The sequence below is a fragment of the Scophthalmus maximus genome, chromosome 21 (genome assembly GCF_022379125.1).
Source record: "Scophthalmus maximus strain ysfricsl-2021 chromosome 21, ASM2237912v1, whole genome shotgun sequence".
In the NCBI taxonomy this organism is placed as follows: Eukaryota; Metazoa; Chordata; class Actinopteri; order Pleuronectiformes; family Scophthalmidae; genus Scophthalmus; species Scophthalmus maximus.
This window is the reverse complement of record NC_061535.1, coordinates 3,211,346-3,230,448: the sequence shown is the minus strand read 5'-3', so window position 1 is coordinate 3,230,448 and position 19,103 is coordinate 3,211,346. Positions and strand designations below refer to the sequence as shown.

At 46.0% G+C, this 19,103-nt stretch overlaps 1 protein-coding gene across 1 annotated transcript in view; it reads right to left on the bottom strand.

The window, feature by feature from the left end:
* The window catches only part of prex2 (phosphatidylinositol-3,4,5-trisphosphate-dependent Rac exchange factor 2), an 89,993-nt gene extending 72,018 nt beyond the window's left edge, over window positions 1-17,975 (bottom strand). Inside the window, exons 1-2 of the mRNA XM_035619353.2 lie at window positions 17,501-17,975; window positions 876-947 (exon numbers count right to left, since the gene is read on the bottom strand). Of these exons, the coding sequence (XP_035475246.2) occupies window positions 876-947; window positions 17,501-17,638 (210 nt within the window). The 5' untranslated portion in view covers window positions 17,639-17,975. The remainder of the gene's footprint in view (window positions 1-875; window positions 948-17,500) is intronic.
* Between the last annotated feature and the right edge of the window lie 1,128 nt (window positions 17,976-19,103).

Below are 19,103 nucleotides of genomic sequence, written 5' to 3'. Positions count from 1 at the left end.
CACGGAATAAAAAATGAGGTTTCTTTGTAATGGCCATCTTAGGCCTGCAATGTCTTTGATACTGTGGATTACTGGAGATTTTAACAGAGATGCTAAAACAAAGGGAACCCTTTCTTTTAAGATCCCTTCGATGGCAACTTTGCCTTCATGTGGCGCGGACTTCTGTCCCCTCTCTTGCCACTTTTGTGGTGGGCATTAAAGCGAAAGAATAATATGCTGAGGCTGCACGGAAGAAGAGGGCTAGTGAAATAAAGATCAAAGCAGGAAAAACCAGAAGTCTTTTATGGCTTTTACAAGGCCAAAATGATCTTTAGTGATACTGAGAACAGTAAAAAGTCTGGTTAAACCGGATCAATGCATTTCCACTCCGGAGGACTGGATGTTATTTAGCTGCTCGGCGACAGCACCAATGACCCCTGTTATCTGAAGAGCTCCTCCATACAGCATGTTCCCAAACAAGACTTCGCCTGAGTAGACGTCCTCCAAAACACGGGGACGTGCAGTAAATATCCCCTGAATGTGTGTTTACCTCCAAGCGAGTAAGCAAACCGACTCAAATATTCACTCCCACTGTGAGAGAGCATCCTTTATTATCCTCCGGCCAGAATCCTTTTTATATTTACAGCTGCTTCCTGGACAGCCCACTGCCTCTTTCTCCATTCAGAACTCAACTATTTTAGAGTAACCCGATGGGTTCTCGCATGGGACCCGCTTAATTTAGCTTCCAGTGTAATTTCCGGCCCTTTCATGGATCAGGTTACTATATGAAAATAAGGTTTGAGCGCAGTGTCGCGGCACAAAAGGCACCAGCCCTTGCAGTTTTTTTTCCCCAAATCTTGAATATGCAGTCCCATGCCTCGCCGATTGACCCTCACCTTAACCGTTTCCTCTGTGATGTTCTTGTCGATCTTGGTGGCGGCGAACTGGTTGAGACGATGTAGAAACACCTGGAGGAGAGCAGAGGAGGAAAGCAACAGTTAAGACTTTTGAACTGGCCCCAGGATCAAATTACGTTTTGGCGACCGACCGCTCGTACCTTCGGCAGGCCGAACTAGAGGACTTGGCTTTGAGGCTTTGAATGCAGCTGCTGCCAGAGCAAATTGGTAACTATCACAATGGACACCTGATACCCGTGAAACACGATCTTTTCACCGGATGGGGGGGGAAAAAAACTGAATAATTGCAGCGCATGGTATTTCAAAGGCGATGTTAAGTGGCTAGAGACGAGTTGGAGAGGCCAGCAGTGTGCAAATTGAGATGGATGGGATGTACTCTTACTTTCTTCAGTCTCCGACGATGCCCATTCCCAGGCTGATTCGCTGCACAAGCCCTCGACAACCCATTTAATGCTTCAGGGCACTTTCTGAGAATGGCAAATTAAGAAGATGTGCTTCGAATGTATTCGTAAAATGTGACTAAGGAGGGATTAGTTATTTTCTGAAGTCTGCCTGAGGGGAGAGCTTTTAAAGTAGACATCCATCGACAGGTATCAGACAAGAATCTTTATGTTTATTATGTGTGTGCAACGCTTGGAATACAATTTGGCAGACAGGATGCTGTCTTCAATAGAAAAGCTCCGGGGAAACCAAAGTGGCTGCATCCAACTTGTTGGATTGGTGGATGTCTGTGATGCACGTCGGGTAACAACACATGATGAAATCCAAAGCAAGGCTTAAAATCAAAACTTTCACAAAATATAAAGTACATGGATAAATGAATTCCAAAGCTCTGAATTGTAAATTCATCAAATTAGGCGTTAAAAAACAATGAAGGCCACCGGTGTTCGTATATTGCTGTCAAATGTGAATGAGTGCAAATTTAAACTGCAGGAAAAAAAAATGTCCTTGGCATAACATGCAATAAGTCACTTGCATAACGCATTTGTTTTAATTTCTCATGTCACACCGCTAACTTATTTAATCTGCAAATGGCACAAAAGGCAGTAACTCAAGTAAGACAAAGACACAGATTGGGTCTCCAAGTAGAATAAACTGTGCATTCGGATTTTATTATCCTAAAATGTTGAAACACTTCATGAAAGTGAAGGTAAATTACCCAAATGAAAGAAAAGTGAGGTATATAAAATGTTGGTTTTGATTCCAGCCGTGTTCATCATGGCACAATCTCGAGGACAGACAGTGCAGCGACTCAATTTGCCTGTGAAAGAGTCAGTGGCCTGTCTCTGATCACACGAATCCTTTCGCAAAAACCCCTGCAACATGATAGACAACATAATAGGTAAAAGAGACTGATCCTGACACAGAAAGACACTTCGGCAGCACAAAGAGTCATTTCACGGTGCGGCATGACACCAAACAACCAACAGCAGCTCCCGGAGCACATGATCGCAGTTAGTGCCGCGAGAAGTTGCATCCGTCTTTGCAGTTGACCCTAACCATGGGCATCCCCCTTACTGCCCCGCTGAGGGGCCATCATGCCATCTGCCGCCCAGCGCAGCCCGTACAGCAGGTAGCCTGACCCGAACGCGCCGGGACAATGCAACCACAAAGCAAGTAAACAGCTTACTTTAATGAGCAGACAAGCCAAAGAATTATCCCTTGACACACACGCACAGCACTAAGTGAGTGGTCGTGACTTCGAGTGTTCAATTTGATTAAGTGTGAACAGATGGCGAGGTCGCGGGCCGAGAATCAGCGGTAACTTCTCAATTTCCAGCCAATTACGGCGCCAATGTTCCCTTAACTTTTCGTGAGCAAAACAAGATGACGTGAAGGGAATTACGGAAATCATCTTAATCAAATCGCATTGACGTCAAGCTACACTTCAAAAGGAAATGTGCAAGGGAATGCTCGAATCTGAGTTTGCGGTTGGAGGGAAGAAAAAAAAAAGGGTGGGGGGGGGCCTTAAATAATCTGCCTCTTTGTTGTAGGCCAACTCCGCGCTGATTACCATTCTGTAGCTGCCTCGCCTCGCAACTCTGCCACTCACAGGCATTAGCATCTGATTAGCAATTCTAATATGTACAAACACGGAGCAGACTTCCACGGGCCCTCGCCAGGTCTGACAGGGCTCTTAGTGTACAGGACCTTAGCGGAGCAGAAGTAGCGCCAATTTGCATCAAAAAACTCCGCTTCCTATCATTGATGTGTGACATCAAACACGGGGCTCATTAGGGAGTCCATCACTTTTGCTTTTTAATAATGAAGGGTCTATCCCGCAGGAAATTATCACTACATCTGCGAAAGCACTAATTATGTATCTACAGCTATGGGGGCTCTGCCGCAATATATAAGGAGCCTCACTGCAGATGCTTATCAGAATTAAAAAGAGCAAAAGAAAATCCACACATTGTGATGGAGTGCAGGGAGTCTGATTGGATGGAGATATATAAGCTTGTCTTATCAAGATAAGGGGGTTGTTAGTTTGTTTTTTTGAAAACCGTTCACGAAAAGTCTGCAAAGAGACAGTGCTCATGTTATTCCAAGAATTGTGCACGGTTCAGACTCGTTTTGTGGAAACGCCATGACTCTTCCGCAAACGGTGCCAAGGACACTGCCTGGTTGATGTTGTTAAGAGACTAATCCCGCTCCACAGAGGCTGAATGGGACGTTGACCGACTGACTGACTTGGATTCATGGACACAGTAACAGTATGCTGGGGGGCTCGGCCACAGGCCACAGTCTGCCGGCCTCCTCACCACAAAGTCCCCGAAATGTCCGATTTGAGCCGATGTGCGGACAATCTCCGGTCGTGTGCGTCTGCGTGCGTGTGCCTGCGTGCGTGCGTCTGCGTGCGTGCATCTGCGTGCATGTGCCTGCGTGCGTGCGTCTGCGTGCGTGCGCCTGCGTGCGTCTGCGTGCGAGCGTCTGCGTGCGCGCGTCTGCGTGCGCCTGCGTGCGTGCGTCTGCGTGCGTGCGCCTGCGTGCGTCTGCGTGCGTGCGTCTGCGTGCGTGTGCCTGCGTGCGTGCGTCTGCGTGCGTGCGTGCGTGCGTGCGTCTGCGTGCGAAAGGGTGAAAAACGTCCGGACCGGATTCTTTTCTGCACATTTTCCAGAATTCCATGCGGACAAAAGAGGCACACATATTCTGTCGCTTCTCACTTTCCATGCATGTAAATGAGCTAAACTAACAGCACAGCCATTGTCTTTAATGTATGCATACGTAGATTTGGCATCACAGATATAAAATTAGGATTCTTGCAGTGCAGAGAAGCGGCTTGGAAATGGCTGGTTAGTATATAGTGTTAATGCCGAATCACTATTTCATACTTTCTTTGTTGTCTGAGAACAGAAACAGAAAAACATGTAAATGAGAGCAAGCTGTTCACACTTGGCAGAATTCAAATACGACACAATGACGTTGAAAATATGCAAACTATAGTATTCAAAGACACTGCAGAAAATGCGCGATCGGGCATCAGCGAGCACACAAATCTATGTACCGATCCGATACCACATCTCTTAAGTGTATTAGTTTCACTCACATAAAATTGCAATTTTCTTCTTCACCATTCTAAAACAGCAATGCGGCGAAGAAGTGATTTCCCCATGGCGTGGCGTTAGCCAGACCCGGCGAAAATGTCAACCATTTGTCAATATTCCACGATGGAGAGGCCCAAAAATAAAACAGCGACGACGTGTACCATATTCATGCTGTTACTGTGAAAGATACAGACTGAAGGTATTTTATTTTTCTGAACCTTTGCTTCACCTCGAGTTTTTTTCCCCAAAGGATTTGTCATTTATTCCTAGATTTATTCAGTTTTGAAGTTATTTTCATACTGTTGCTGTTCTGTTGGAAACGTTAAAGGTCTTTTATTTTACAAGCTGTGGCTGCACTTTAACAGCCATTTATAGGAAGTAATTGTTGTTTTTATGTCTTGTTCTTTTTCAGTTCATGACGTCAAACTTAATATCAAAAGAAGTTGTGTGTGATTCATTCTCTTTGTGTTTCTGTTTTTCAAAGAGTTTAACCTGAGCCAGGCAAAACAAAAAATTATAGCGATCATCGCTTCCATACAGGGTTAGTAGAAAACAGCTGTTGAAATATGTCATTCAAGTTGTTGCCGATAAGCAAATTCCACGTTTCGGAATCTGTATCGGGAAGGGAACAATTGAACATCTCTCATTGCATTTTCATATCAGTTTTTCCAACTTCGCCCTGGCTGTAATTTCACACACTGACCATAAACAGTCCAGACACATAATAGTTTTGACCACATCTTGTTTAGTTTAGGAGAAAAAGAATTCCACCATCTTTCACCATGGCTGCTGTCTTCGCCAACTGAATTCCAGAGGAACACATTTTGTTCCCTGGGCATGGAAATGGGCACCAGGCCGCCGCTGTTGAAACACAAGCAGACTTTAATGAATTTTTAAAGCTCAACGGGAGCTGTTGGTGAGCCCGGTCACATTTTATGTGAACACAGACGGGCGGCGGACTGAGCAGTAAATACCAAACAAAATTAATGTTTTTGTCTGTGGTTTTATGAATGAAGTGCTTTTGATTGTTGCGGTAGACTCATAAAAACATGTCACACGAATGTCACACTTTTAAAGCGCGCGAGTAGCCACTGACGTGGGGGTTTTTTCCGCAAGGAAATTTAGCAGGGGTGGTTTTCCCATCGACTGCTATCTCTAATAATGAATGAACAACGTTCGACGGTGAAAAAAACACTCGCACAAAGTCCTGGTTCAATCTCCTAGGCTGTCACTCTGATGGCTCAGCGTGGGGACTACATGTGTCGCTTCGTTTGCCCCTACCTGCCGTGAATCGACATGGGTTCACAAGCTGAAGATGTTTACTGTCAAACCAAAAATGAAAATCAAGAGACTGAAATTAGGTTCGGTGGGCAGACCTGCAGGTCGAATCACGCAGCAGGTCGAATCACGCAGCCCTCCATCACCGGCTTACCGTGACCGAGCAGTCGCTTGGACAAGTGACAGCTCAGTCAATAACGGACATTTGCAGAAAAGTTGTTTTTTTTGATCGGGATAGAAAAGATTGAAAATACACCCCACATCCTCGTCTCATTTAGTAAAAGGAGAGGCATGGGGGGCATTCAGACTGGCTGGAGAGCCGTTCCCATGTCAACACTGTGTGTGCTTTGCCAAACCTGGGGCAGGAAACTCTGTGAATGGTCGTTATGCAGCGTTGCCCCCCCCCCCCCCCTGGATCTCTCTGCCAGATTGCAAAGATATAATGAAAGGAAGGCGAGGCTTCTCTCCCCCCGTATATGTTTATCTCTGCGTCAATGAAACGGATGAATCACACCAGAGGAGTTTGGCAAAAAAAAAAACAGAAACAACTAACTTCCTCGAGCAGGTACCAGTGACATAGCAGACAGACAATGATGGACATTCTTGTGCTTCATAATAAAGTGTGTGTGTATAGTACATGTGCCAAGCCGAGGCGAAGTGGTCGTTGTGACAAAGGAGAGGCTATACAGTGGATGTGAAGAGAGCGGACATGTGGATGAGGAAGGTGAAAATGAGGGGGAGGAAATGCACGTCGTCGTCGTCAGACTCTGATGGGAATAAAAAAATGGGAAAAAGAGCACTAAACGGATCCAAAGGAGCAAAAAAAGCATGCAGAAAAATTGCTATCGTTACAAATTAAAAAGTTATCCAGCAGCTCCCATGCACCAGAAAGTAGTGTGAATCATGTACAACGCTCAAACATCTGTTTCAGCATTCAAGGAGGAGTGGGCAGGACCGCAGGGTCCACTTAATGTGTTACATGAAAACAGACCTTTTAGGTCCCAGCAGATAGATTAATCCCTCTGTGGAACACCCTGCTTCTCCCTGGGACTACAAGTGGTAAAAATATATCATAGTCTGTTCCCAAAAGTTCAACTGCTTTTGCTGTGATGCGGCATCTATTGCTCACAAGTGAAAAAGTTCCCAGTGGCAGAGCGTTGGCACTAGTCCCCCAGTATAAAGGCCTGTCTCTAACTCTATTGGACAACCTGCCTCTTTTGTCCACCGCCGATTCACCGATCCGATCTGCTGTCGTGATTGGAGAGACGGACACCAAACATAAACGGTATGTACACTATTTGTTTTCCACTTTATATTACACCGTTGCACAAAAAGATGTAAATGTGCGGGGCTATCACAGTACATATGTACAAGTATCCCACTGGATTTTAATCCATAGCCTCCGTGAAAGAATCGCGAAAATAGGAAACAAAAAAAGGCCATGCCACGGCAGAGATGGAGACACAAACAAACAGCAGCTCCCGACGTGACGATGCCCAACGCAGTGGATCACTAGACGGGTGAAGGTATGTTCGTCAGTGTAACAATGTCTTTTTGAGGGAGCGTCTGTCCTCCTGGGAGGGCGGAGTTGAAACGGACGGGTAACAGTTACGGGACGGCAGGTGACAGGTGCGCCGGCAGCTCGGCACCCCTCGGGCAAGAGTCTCCAGATTGTCTGTGTGCGAATTAGTGAGAAAACGAGAGAGCTAGAAGAGATAGAAGGCGGACAGAATAAACAGACAAGAAATGCAGAAGAAGTACAGAGGGAAAGGAGAGGGGGGAAAAAAAGAAGAGATGACCTATCTTGTTTGACCTTCACATGGCAACCCTGTAGGGAGGAAACGGGGCCTTTACCATACTTCCTGCACAACGGAACTGCTTCGAAACTGGAATTCAACGTTGCGGGGTTGAAAGTCCCATACACACAGCTACTGTACGGCATGCGCACACACGCACACACTGAATTCCTCGTCGATGAAACACTGAACTTTCCCCCCAAGACGCACTGACCAGATACAAACAAGAGTCGGCCTCAGAGGCCCGAGCGCACAGTGGGGAGCATCCGCACAGAGAAAAGGGACTCTTTGTAGCTCCTCTCCCTTCTAGGCCACTCTCCTCCCGTCTTCAACAGGTCCTGATAACACCTGCAAGAAGTCGTCCTGGGCCTCTTATCTTATTAGCCCTCTGGCTGGTTTTTTTTTCTTCAAACGGGTCTATTTTTTCCCCACCGGGGACGTGTAGTGGAAGCAGACACTTTAAATACAGCGGGGAATGTTAATGCGTCCATCTCGGGAGAGGCGATTTGAGGCTCATCTGCCCAGCTCGGTGCGGGGTCTCCGGTTTTAATCAGCAACGGAGAACATAGTGCACATTCATCTCGCAGGATCTTCTAATGAACAACAGTGCATTTGTGTGAGGAGCGCTTTGTCGGCCGTCGTTTTGAAATCCAGGCAGCCCGCATGAAATAAGACACTGTAGATGAAGAGGCCTCTTTCAAGACGACAAGAGATAGCTCTAGGAATACAGTTTGAAATTGTATTGTTTTAGGAAATGCCAAAAATACGGGGGGGTCAAGCATGTAAAATGACCACAAATTCACCCTTTTCATGAAGGGTAAAGAAGAAACACTCTTCTCTTTGATGTTATTCTTGTCCTTTCACTGACCCTGGCACCCGCGGAGATTCAAAAGAGGCTGGAATGAAGCAATTTATCTATTGAATATGTCTGTGTCCAGTGTCTGCGCCTGGGGAGCTCTGTGAGTGTTGAATTACGCTTGTGGCCACGGCCGTTAAACTGAATGTCGGACAGACTTGCGGGGTCCGTTCAATTTCCCGTGGCATGGCAAACGGCCCGACGTCTTCAGCATGTGAGGAAGATCCTTTGACTTGTGGGGAATTGGCTGTTTAACAGTGAGACGAGCCGCCAGTAGATGAGCGCTAGTCTTCGGAGACCGAGCTCGCCGTGCGTCGCCTATTTCCGTGCAGTCAAGCGAACCGCCGGCCACCGATTAGCCGGCGAATCCTCCTCAGAGCCGCACGCCAGCACCCCGTATTGATCTCCGAGGTAATTAAGCACAATCATCAGTCGCCCAATCTGTAGTGCACTCCAAAGCGTGACCGTCACACACACACCCAGAGGGTGAATTTGGTTGCCGCTTTCAGACTCCCACCAAAGTGTCTGCGAGCCCACCCCCTCCCCCCTCCCCCCCGCTGTCTGTTTCAGCAGAAGCGGCAAGAAGAAAGGAAACCTGCAGCGTCAGGCTCTCTCACACATGACAACACAGGACACGGTGGAGAATGGAGTATGGAACAACTACCTACCCTGCCGGTTTCTCCCCTATACTCTCTATCCCCGAGCACGACTGCCGAGAGCATGGCCACAAAAAAAAACCCTCCTGCCAGGGATGTGCTCGTCGTGCCTTCTTTTCGTCGGTGTGTCAGTGGACGTTCATTTGTAACTTCCATTGAAGAGCATCTAAAGACGTGAAATAATACATTTCCATTCAGTCAGTTCATATCAGCGACTAGGTAAGATTGTTACAACCTCAATACAAGATAATCTGACCGGAACAAACAATTTCAAGTCCCATAAATGTGGAAATGTGTGGACTCTAAATATTTTTACATTGACAGTTCGCAGTGTATTATGTGAAAGGGAAGACATGGAGTAAAAGGAGCATAGTATGGTGGAGTTTCTTCTTCTTACTGTAAAAGCCAGTCCAAGATTTGGCTTATAGTGTCACCGTTTTAGTGGAGTGAAAAGAAAGAAAGAAAAAAGAAAGCAAAAGAAAGTGGTTCAAAGGACGTCTGCAGACCAAGCATGCCCAGAGACACAGAGACACTTGTCTATCTCAGAGCTTCTTTCTGCAAATGCTATTCAAGGGCTTAATTAAATAATTGAGCGAGCGACGTGGAATTTCCCAGCGCGTCTGGCCGGGCCGCTCTGGATGTTTACGGATCGTGAGCCCAGATATGCGGGACGGACACAAAGACATGAATGACACGGAAAGACTGAGTTGGAGAGCCACAGAGGAAACATGCAAACTTGTCTAGACATATATTTTCAGCGGACACTCAGTGTCAAAAGTGTAGAGAGTGCACTCCACAGTTTGTGGGACAATTAGGCAACATACCAATATTTAATTGGCATGTGGACAAAATAAAAAATGTCATTTTATCAATAGTGTCTTCCAAAATGATGGCAAACGCAGGTTTGAGAGCGCTTAACTGACTCTGCAAGCACTGATTTGAACACACGTGCGTGTACGTGCGTGCGTGTGTGTGCATGTGTGTGTGTGTGTGTGTGTGCGTGTGTTTCCTGCAACAGAGCATGCCAGCTAAAAACACAGGCCCCCCTTGTGATGATGACCCCTTCACACTGCATACGTCCTGAGAGGTTTCTGTCACAGTCCCACCACTTTTGACTACTTGACGCACGTAAGCACCATGTGACCAGGCAGCTGGCACCGGCCAAATCAAAGGCGGCCTTCTCCTCCGGGCAGCGGGGCAGCACCACCTCTGCCGCCTGAGCTGAATCCCCACGCCATGGAATCAATGCAGGGGGTCACAGCATCGCAAATGCAATGAAGCTTCATGCTGCCAAGTGGGCATCTGTGGTAAAACTCTGCTTTCCCTTGGCCTGTGTGTGTGTGTGTGTGTGTGTGTGTGTGTGTGTGTGTGTGCGTGCGTGCGTGCGTGCGTGTGTTGAGCAGGAAACGTGCAGCACAATGTACAGATGGGGAGGGCCAGGAAGGAAGGAAATCCTGCTTGAAAAATGGCCTCCGAGACAAAAGAAGCCTCTGCAGAGTAAGACCCTGCGAGAGGGAACGGCACACTGACAGGGAGAATGTGCACAGGACGGTATCAGAACAGTTATCAATGGAGTCATTCCTCTAATTCATACTTGACTTCTTGATGCACCGGACTAACAACAGACTCGCACAGCGAGAGTTTGATGGGGGGATTTCTTGGGTTCTATAGTCATCACCGTTCCTGACTTAACCTGTGCTATAGGGATATTCCATGAGATTATTATCACTACTATCTGTATCTGTACAGGAACTATGAACAAAGCTATGCAGCCATCAGCTGGTCAGCCTGGCTTCGCCACAAACCTCTAAAGCTCCCTAGGAACCAAAGTGTACAGAGGGTCTGTCTTTATGTGGGGGTGGCTTCTTCCTGGAGTTTCTGCTGGTTGCATAGTCCTGTCACAGATCTCAGCCCAGCATCTGGCACACGATTCCGCATTAAAACCTCAATTTTGACTCTTTTTTTTACACTTTGGATGCCGGTAGACAGATTTGACAGAACCAGAGAAGCCGTTTTCCTCCTGTTTTCAGTCTTTTTGCTAAGCTGAGCTCACCAACATCAATTGTTCAAACTTGCCAGACTGAGTTCCTAAAGATGGACAACGCGTTTCCACTTCCTCCCGTTGTACAATAATTAAGCTAAAGTATCCCACATTGTGGAAAAAGGAGCCGTGGTCTCAAGGTTGTGCTGATACACACACTTGCCGGTAATCTAAAAACACAGTTTGGTCCATATGCCATCCACTAACATGGAGGAGGCAGTATTAATGACCTATACTGCAGCCGGCCGCCAGGGGGCAACCAAGATGATTTGGCTTCCCTTTTGGGGAGCTCTCATGTTGTCCATCTTTAAAAGTCTATTGGCTTGCACCCTATAAGATTGAGGTTTTTCAAACCCAGCCCAACACAAAAGGTAAAACATATAAGGTGCTACTTTTTAGATAAACCTTCAGCAACTTTTCACTATCACATCTCTCACCAAACATGCAAAATTCAATATTCCTCGTCATTTGACAAGTTGCCAGAATGTGGGCATGCGTGTTGCTGAATATTTTCCCTCGTAGGAAATTGCTGAATGTATTTTTCTAAAGATGAATGGATGCATTTATTGAAAGTCGTGCAAATCCTAAACAGCTCCCCGAACAGCATTGCTCAATGGGAAGATGAAGGATTATCCCACTCAGTGTTCTAATTGATATGGGACTCAAGGTTGAAGCAAAAATCTCTTCAGGAAAGGCCTGTCGACGAGCTAATCCTCACCATCATTTATCTTCGGCCTGGCTAAAAGACAAATGTAGCTCAAAGACAAGGTGCTAAAAAGGTTTGTGCACACAAACGACACACAAGCTTCTACTCGCACTGCACATGCAAAATAAAAAATAACATCCCCACAGCTTGGCCAATCAGAGAGAGGAGGCATTTGCGCTCATCGGGAATGCATATGACAAATCACAGGCGATGCAGAAGTGACAGCTACATCCTTGTAAACATGGCATAAAATGCCATCCCCTTTGTGTTGTGGCGGTGCTGTGAAATTGAAATGCAAGTGAGCCACTTCGTCAGTTCAGTGGGCCTCACACAAGAGAGAGAAAACTGCCTGGGCTCCGAGAGAGGACTGACTGACCGAATCAAATTAAAAAGAGTCAAGAAGAAAAACATTTCTGTTTCTTTCTTCTGCTTGACAAACACACACACACACACACATTTATGTACTTGGAATAAGACAGATTTAGGGCAGATCTGAATTTAACCTGGTCCTCTCTGAGAAGTTTCTGACAAAGACTCTGCTCCACGGAGGGGGAAAAGCTCGAGCCTGATGGGATCATAATAAACTTTAATGTAGAAAGAGAGTGGGGAGAAATACACTTTTCAACACAACATCCACAATAATGGAAGGAACATGTGCAGACACCACTCTCCCTGGGACACAGTGGTGAACAACAAGCAAGGTAGAGAGGCAGCAAAAGATGTTTCAGGTATTTGTAAGGGCACGCGGGATGAGAGGCGGGTGTGGGGGGAAATAACAGTGCAATGCATCGTTCATCAACTCCTAATAAAGGCATAAAAGAAGACATTAAAAAGATAAAGAGAGCAAGAGTACATAGCTTTCTGAAATCAATTTTAAGGATTTAAGATTCTGTGTAATCGTCATTATGCAACACAGGATTGTAGGAAATTAGTGATGTGTTCCCCTTATGCTACAAAATAAGTTATTGTAAAAAAAAAAAATGTCATAAAAATACATATTTTCGTGGTGTAGTGTGGAGGATGAACTCAGTAATTTCGCATCCTGAGGAAAGAAACTACTCCAGTGGCACGGCAGCCGATACGTCTGTATTGCTTGCCAGACAGCAGCAGGGGGAATGGGCTTGTGTGTTAGGATGCTTTCTATTTGTCCTCTGAAAAGTTAACAAGAACTTGGCTCTGCAATTTAGGCTTTTTAAAATCATATCTCATCAAATATTCAATCCTGAGCTGAGAATAGCTCACCCCAGGAGTAGGGTTGGGTACCGAAATACGGTGCCAATCGAGTACCATATCCGACATGGCCGGGACCTGCTGGACCAAACCACAACCCAGCAGATTTAAAGGGGCAGTAAGCGAATCTAAAGCAATACACTTTTTGTAAAAAAAATCTGCAAATATATTTCCTCACGGTCCGCTAGCTGTCGGATCTGTGTGCGCTGAAAAAGAATCGGGGTTTTCGTCTTTTTTCGAGCCCTGGCTCTGTAGATCAAAAGAAAAAGGCAGAGGCCAAGGACGAATTTGTTTTGTTCTGGGATGCCGGTGCTAGTGCACTGACAAATTGACTTTTTACTCTGTGCAAATAGTAATCTGTAAGTGTTTCTAAATCAGTTAAACTCACATGTATTATAGTACTCCAGTGAAGTCGGGGGTTGGGGGCCGTTCACACATGTTAGTTTGTGTGTTTTCATAAAATCAGGATGCACTGATTGCCATTAGCATCTTATGTTGTTGTTTCCATTAGAACACATGGAGGGGACCTGGATGTTGGCACGGCTGTGACCTTTGGGGTCATCAGCTGTGCTGTCTATCCGAAGGGAATGAGCCCTCTCGCTGCCCCCCCCCCGCCCCCCTTGACCTGAACTCACGCAGGACTGCTGACTGGTCATATGTTACAAGGAAAACAGAAACTTCTTGGGCCAGCAGTCTGCGGCCAACATGACCGTCCCAGCCAAGAACAAATCCAAATCCTTGGAGAAGGAGAGAGGGAGAGAGATGTGGAACCTATTTATACAAACACTTAATTCGGGGTTCACTTGGACACCTGGGTTTCTGAGAACTAGTGAGTGCTCCCTCTCCGCAGCTGCTTTCTTCATTAGGCTCGATGCCCCGCTTCCTGGAGCCATTTTCCCTGAAAAGAGGCTACTGACTTAAAGTGACCACCTACATGTCTGTTGACCAACAAGTCTTCCCACATAAAGCCCAGGCAACATAACAAGGATAATCACATGCAGCTTAAAGCTGAAACTACACATGTAGGGCTGCAACTAACGATTATTCTCATAATCTATTAATCTGTCGATTCATTTCTCGATTGATCGATTAGTTGTTTGGAAGAGAAAATGTCATAAAATGTCAATCGTGTTTCACAGACCCCATGATGATGCTTTGTTTTGTCCACACACCAAAGATATTCAGTTCACTGTCATATGAGGAGCAAAGAATCCAGAAAATATTCACATATAAGAAGCTGAAATCAGAGAAGCTGAAATTGGACTTTGTTTTCCATAAAACACTACTTGAACCAATTAATCGATTATCAAAATAGTTGGCGATTAATTTAGTAATCGATTACTAATCGAATTACTGTTGCAGCTCTATACAGATGCAATATACAGAATTTCAAAGATGTCACCCCTCAATAGGTTTCTGGAGATAATGAAAAGATCCGGGATATTACAATGTGTCAACCCACTACTTTTCTCCATTTCAATTTATGCAAAGGGATTAATAATGTTTTAAACATTACAGTCAGTGGTTGCTTCACAGACCAACAGGCTTTTGTTGGGGAGAGGAAGGCAGCAGCTGAGGGACTATTAAAGCACAGCAAAGCTCTTTGGAATATATTAGATTAACTCGTGGCTCAGATCTCCCTCCAGAGCCGGGACATGAAAGGTTTGCTCCATTGTCCCATTTTCTTGCATTCTCTCTCCTAAGTGCTTATTGTGCAAGCAAATGTTTCTGTATCAACGGCGAACAATGGCAGAGACTCAGCACAGAATTTCATATGACAGAGTGACTGAAAGAAAAAAAGTGCAGAAAGAGCTCATTAGAGTCGATGTTTACATAATGTCTTGAGTTGTTCCTCTCAATGAGGCTCTCCTAAGAGGGACTGTCATTTTATTGGCTCGTAGCTGTCCAAGATAAACACCAGTGTCCACCGCCGCCTACTCTCTCCCGATGCAATCGTTCATTATGTAAGATAGGCCGGAGATATTTCAGACATTCCCCAGTGCCGAGTGCCCGACCAATCTCTGTCAAGACTACTGTGGAGGTTCGGCGTGGTGTGCAGAAAGGTGACGCTGAAATCCAGAGAGAGTCAAATTTAGACTCCTGAGCAAGTCCACCTTTCAAGATGCAAATCTGCACAAAATTTCCCTAGAGGTTGGGTAAAGCCACACAATAGGCTCAGACTTGTCCCGGGACAAATTGCTCTAATCATCCTTGTCCTCTGTGTTGTTTTTCCACTACCTTAACAGTAAAGTATGTGTGAGGTGAATTATGTTTGGGTCCCACGGATCAGCGCCAACAATCTCTGCTCCGAGGTTCAACTTCGGCTGCTGACCGTAGCCTCATTGTTCCCCTGCATTTCCTAGCCTCGGAGGAATTCCTCCTCCAGGAAATATGGTTTACAAGAAGGCACCAAGCCCAGCCACTTGGGAAGAACCCACCCCCCACTACCCTTCACCCTCCTGGCAATATCCACTGCGTTGATCCTCTCTACCCTTTTCCCTTTCACCCCTCTGGCAATATCCCGTTTACAACTATTCCTGCTGGTGCTGGGAGTACCCTAGATTATCCCACCAGGGACCCTCACAGAGGGGAGAGGTGGGGGTGACCTCTAGACACAGAGCTGGTTGGAGCTCAGTAGTGGAGGAAGAGGGGGCATGCAAGCGTGCCGATGAAAGTCTTATATATGACCCCTCTCCCCAGTAGAGCTGTCTTTGATCACCCTGAGTATCTTCCACGATGTTCCCCGGGACCTCCCAGATGATAAGACAGTGGATAATAGTGGCTCTTTGTCTTTTTCTCTTTACTTTCCAGGTTTTTTGGGGGTTTTTTTCCAATCATCCACCTCCGCAGCTATAACGTCAGCTGAGCCCACAATAGCCTGACTATCATCTCACTGTCAGATCTCAATCTCGGGCTCCCATCCCGACATTCCCGCTGAGAACAGAGTCGCCTTGTAAGGGTCAGCAACTTCTGAAAACGAATCCCACTTCCAGCACTACAGGGGAGATGAAGGAGGGGCGGCTGCATTCCCCGAAACCCCCTACCATCGCGACAGAGGACACAGTCCCTCGGTGTAATCGCCTACACCATCTCTCCAATTAAGCCACTTCTGAGAAAGGTCGTGATAGAGCGCCCTCCCTTCCCTGGTCCCTCTGCCCTCCATTCGTAACATCTGGGTAGTAGGTTGGGGGGGGGGGGGGGGTACGCATTCATACATGTGGTCTGGGAAACAGTGTTTTTTAATGACACACAACACAGCGTCCCCTTTGACCCGACTTCCACGCTTAAGTTCCCATTGCGCCGAGAAAATATGATGAAAGCCAGCAGGCCCGGATCCAGGCCACAGATTAGTGTGCTGACTGCTAGGACGTCCTCAACAGCCAGAGACCCCACACCCAAATAAGGCGATTAAAAACACTGGCGACAACCTCTCATAGACTTCAGGTTTCAACCGGGAACGTTCCCAGTGCTGCCCTTCCATCACGTCTTCAGATTTGAGTTATAATTTTGATGTGATCCCATTAAACTGTCTCCAGCTCCAGTGGTCTTCATCCGAGGCCCAGCTGAGCCGCTCCTTGGCGGACCTCTCTCACCCTGAACCCTGAATTTGATCAGGATCTTGCAATGGCAGCAGCCAAAACTTCTTCCTCCTACAGTGTATTTTTTTCTGCGCCGTGTGGTGCGTGGAGTCATGATAAATGTAATGCTGCCAACACAAGTTACTGCCACTTCACAAGTTTCTCAAGTGAATTTGTTTACTTTTCTTTTCTATATTTCCGCCTGTTTCCGCCTGCTTCGCAAATCGTTTTTTTAAGAATTAGACAATCACACAGCAAAATTTGGATGATGCACATTAAACTTGAAGACGTCCATCACAATAACACCCTTCCCAAGTGGAATTGTGAGGATCTGGTCATTTTCAAAGAGGAAATAATCACTGTGACAGAAAATACTCAACCCTGTGGGGGTTCGTGGTTTATCTGCCAGTTACTTGTGTGACTGATTCTCTTTTAGACATAAAAGATCTAGAGCCCCCCCCCCCCCCCCCCCCCCCCCCCCCAGGGGTTCAGTGTATGTGTGATCAGCTGTTGCAGGAGCCTTCAACAGCCCGTGAGAAGCGGATTAAAGATCACACTTGCTGTGCAGGAACCAAAGATGTGCCGAGCCCCCCTTTTGGTGACTCCATTTCTTCCCAATTTCACACTCGCTACGTGAAAAAGTTAACATCTCCATGAAAGTGATGGGATTCAGCAGGTGACAGTCTAAAAAAAAAAACTTTTAAAAAGTAGATTGCCATCCTGAGTAAAAGTGAACAGGTTCACACGGGTTGTCAACATGTGGGGGTGCTCATGGAGCCTGGTGCACCGTGCATACTGAGCAGGCTGGATGTGTTGGTTTGTGCGCTTTGCACTTTTCTTGTTCCCTGAGCGTGATCGCCACATGTATGTCTCCATTTTTTTTTTTTCTTTCTTTCTTTCAAACTCTCAAACACTCACCGACAGAAAGTCGAGCGTCCCGACGTAATCCCGCTCGGTCTTCACGAGTTCGCTCAGGACGCACACGCGCAGGCGGAGCTGCTTCTCCAGGTCCTTGCCGCTCTCGGCTCTGTGCTCGCTCCTGCTCTCCTCGGTCATCGTGCGTAAAGTGGGTTGCCGAACTTATTTCCCTTTCCCTTCGGCGGATCGAGGTGTGTTTCACATCACTCAGCAGGTCTCAGTTGTGCAAGTGTGTGCAGTTTGCAGCACGTCCACGACAACAACAACAAAAAAAAAGAGTAATACGAAGACAAAATGCTGGGCGACAAGGCTGGAGACGGCAAACGTGTGGGTTTAGAGATGAACTATGAAATGAATTGGTAGTTGGACAGCAGCACCGTGAGACGTGTCCCCACAGAGCCGAGGTGCGGGACAAGTGGACTCCAGTGAAACACACTGGGTCCACGTGATTCCTGGAGTCTTCATCCTAACCCTGCCTCCCTGCTGCCTTTCAAGTGGAGGGCGCACGGTCAAGGCAGCAGCGATGCGCGCCGCGTTTTCCGGTTGCGGCTGTCAAAATAAAAGGGCTGCAACAGGTTTGTTTTTTGTTTTTCAGAAAACACACCAACTCATGTTTAACCAGATGGGTTTTTTTACAACCACATCTACGACATATGACGTAGAATTGCCAATTGAAAACAAAATACAGGAATGCTTCAGGTACACTGGCCAAACTGAACAATTGGCTAATTGTTAGTGACACCGGCTCCCTCTTAAATTGAAGGAACAACTATTGTACTTCTCGGGTTATTTTAGTTATCTCCAGTCTGATAGAATTCTCATACATACCAGTTCATAAACCTGAGATAGTAGAACATGACATAATTATTTACATAATTATTTTTTGATTCCCTGTCCAAATGTATATGAAAATATATAGTTTTATCCTATCTTCACTGTTGTTGTTTTTTTTTACTGTTAATTCCATATGTTTACTAGTCTTAATAGCTAAAATAACTTGGTACCATACCTAGTTAGGCATCCACAGGTTGCTCCACACAAAATTCAATTGTACTACGGTAACAATAAAAATCTCTATTTATCTCTATCTATTAAACATCACAAGATTTTGGTTTAAGGCTGCACAGACTTCAGTTTTTCTCCAATTTCACAAATTTCTAATTAAATTTCACACCACTGACATTGATGGAGTGAGATAATGGCCAAGAATAAAGCATCCCCCAGCCCGAAACCTCCCTCTCGTGATGCCCACCTTTTACTGCTGCGACCGAGCTGCAGAAGAATGAGTGCCACTGCAAAAGTTCCCCATGCAAAAAGAACGACGTTGTTTAACTTTGATTGGCTTAATCGCTTTCTCTCTCCTTGTTATGAAGCGCAGCGGCTGCTTAATGGAGTCAACGATACCGGTCATAAAACCTCAGCTACCATCATTAAGTGGCGAATGAGCGTATCCCTAATATCTGTGAGATAATGGGGAATTTACTTTGCAGTTCTGCAACTTATCCATTTTTGGTGACACGAAAGACAGAGCGCTGCAGAGAGTGAAAATACCCCCCCAAAAAAAATTCAAATTTCTGCAGGTTACATTTGTCATTATCTCAGA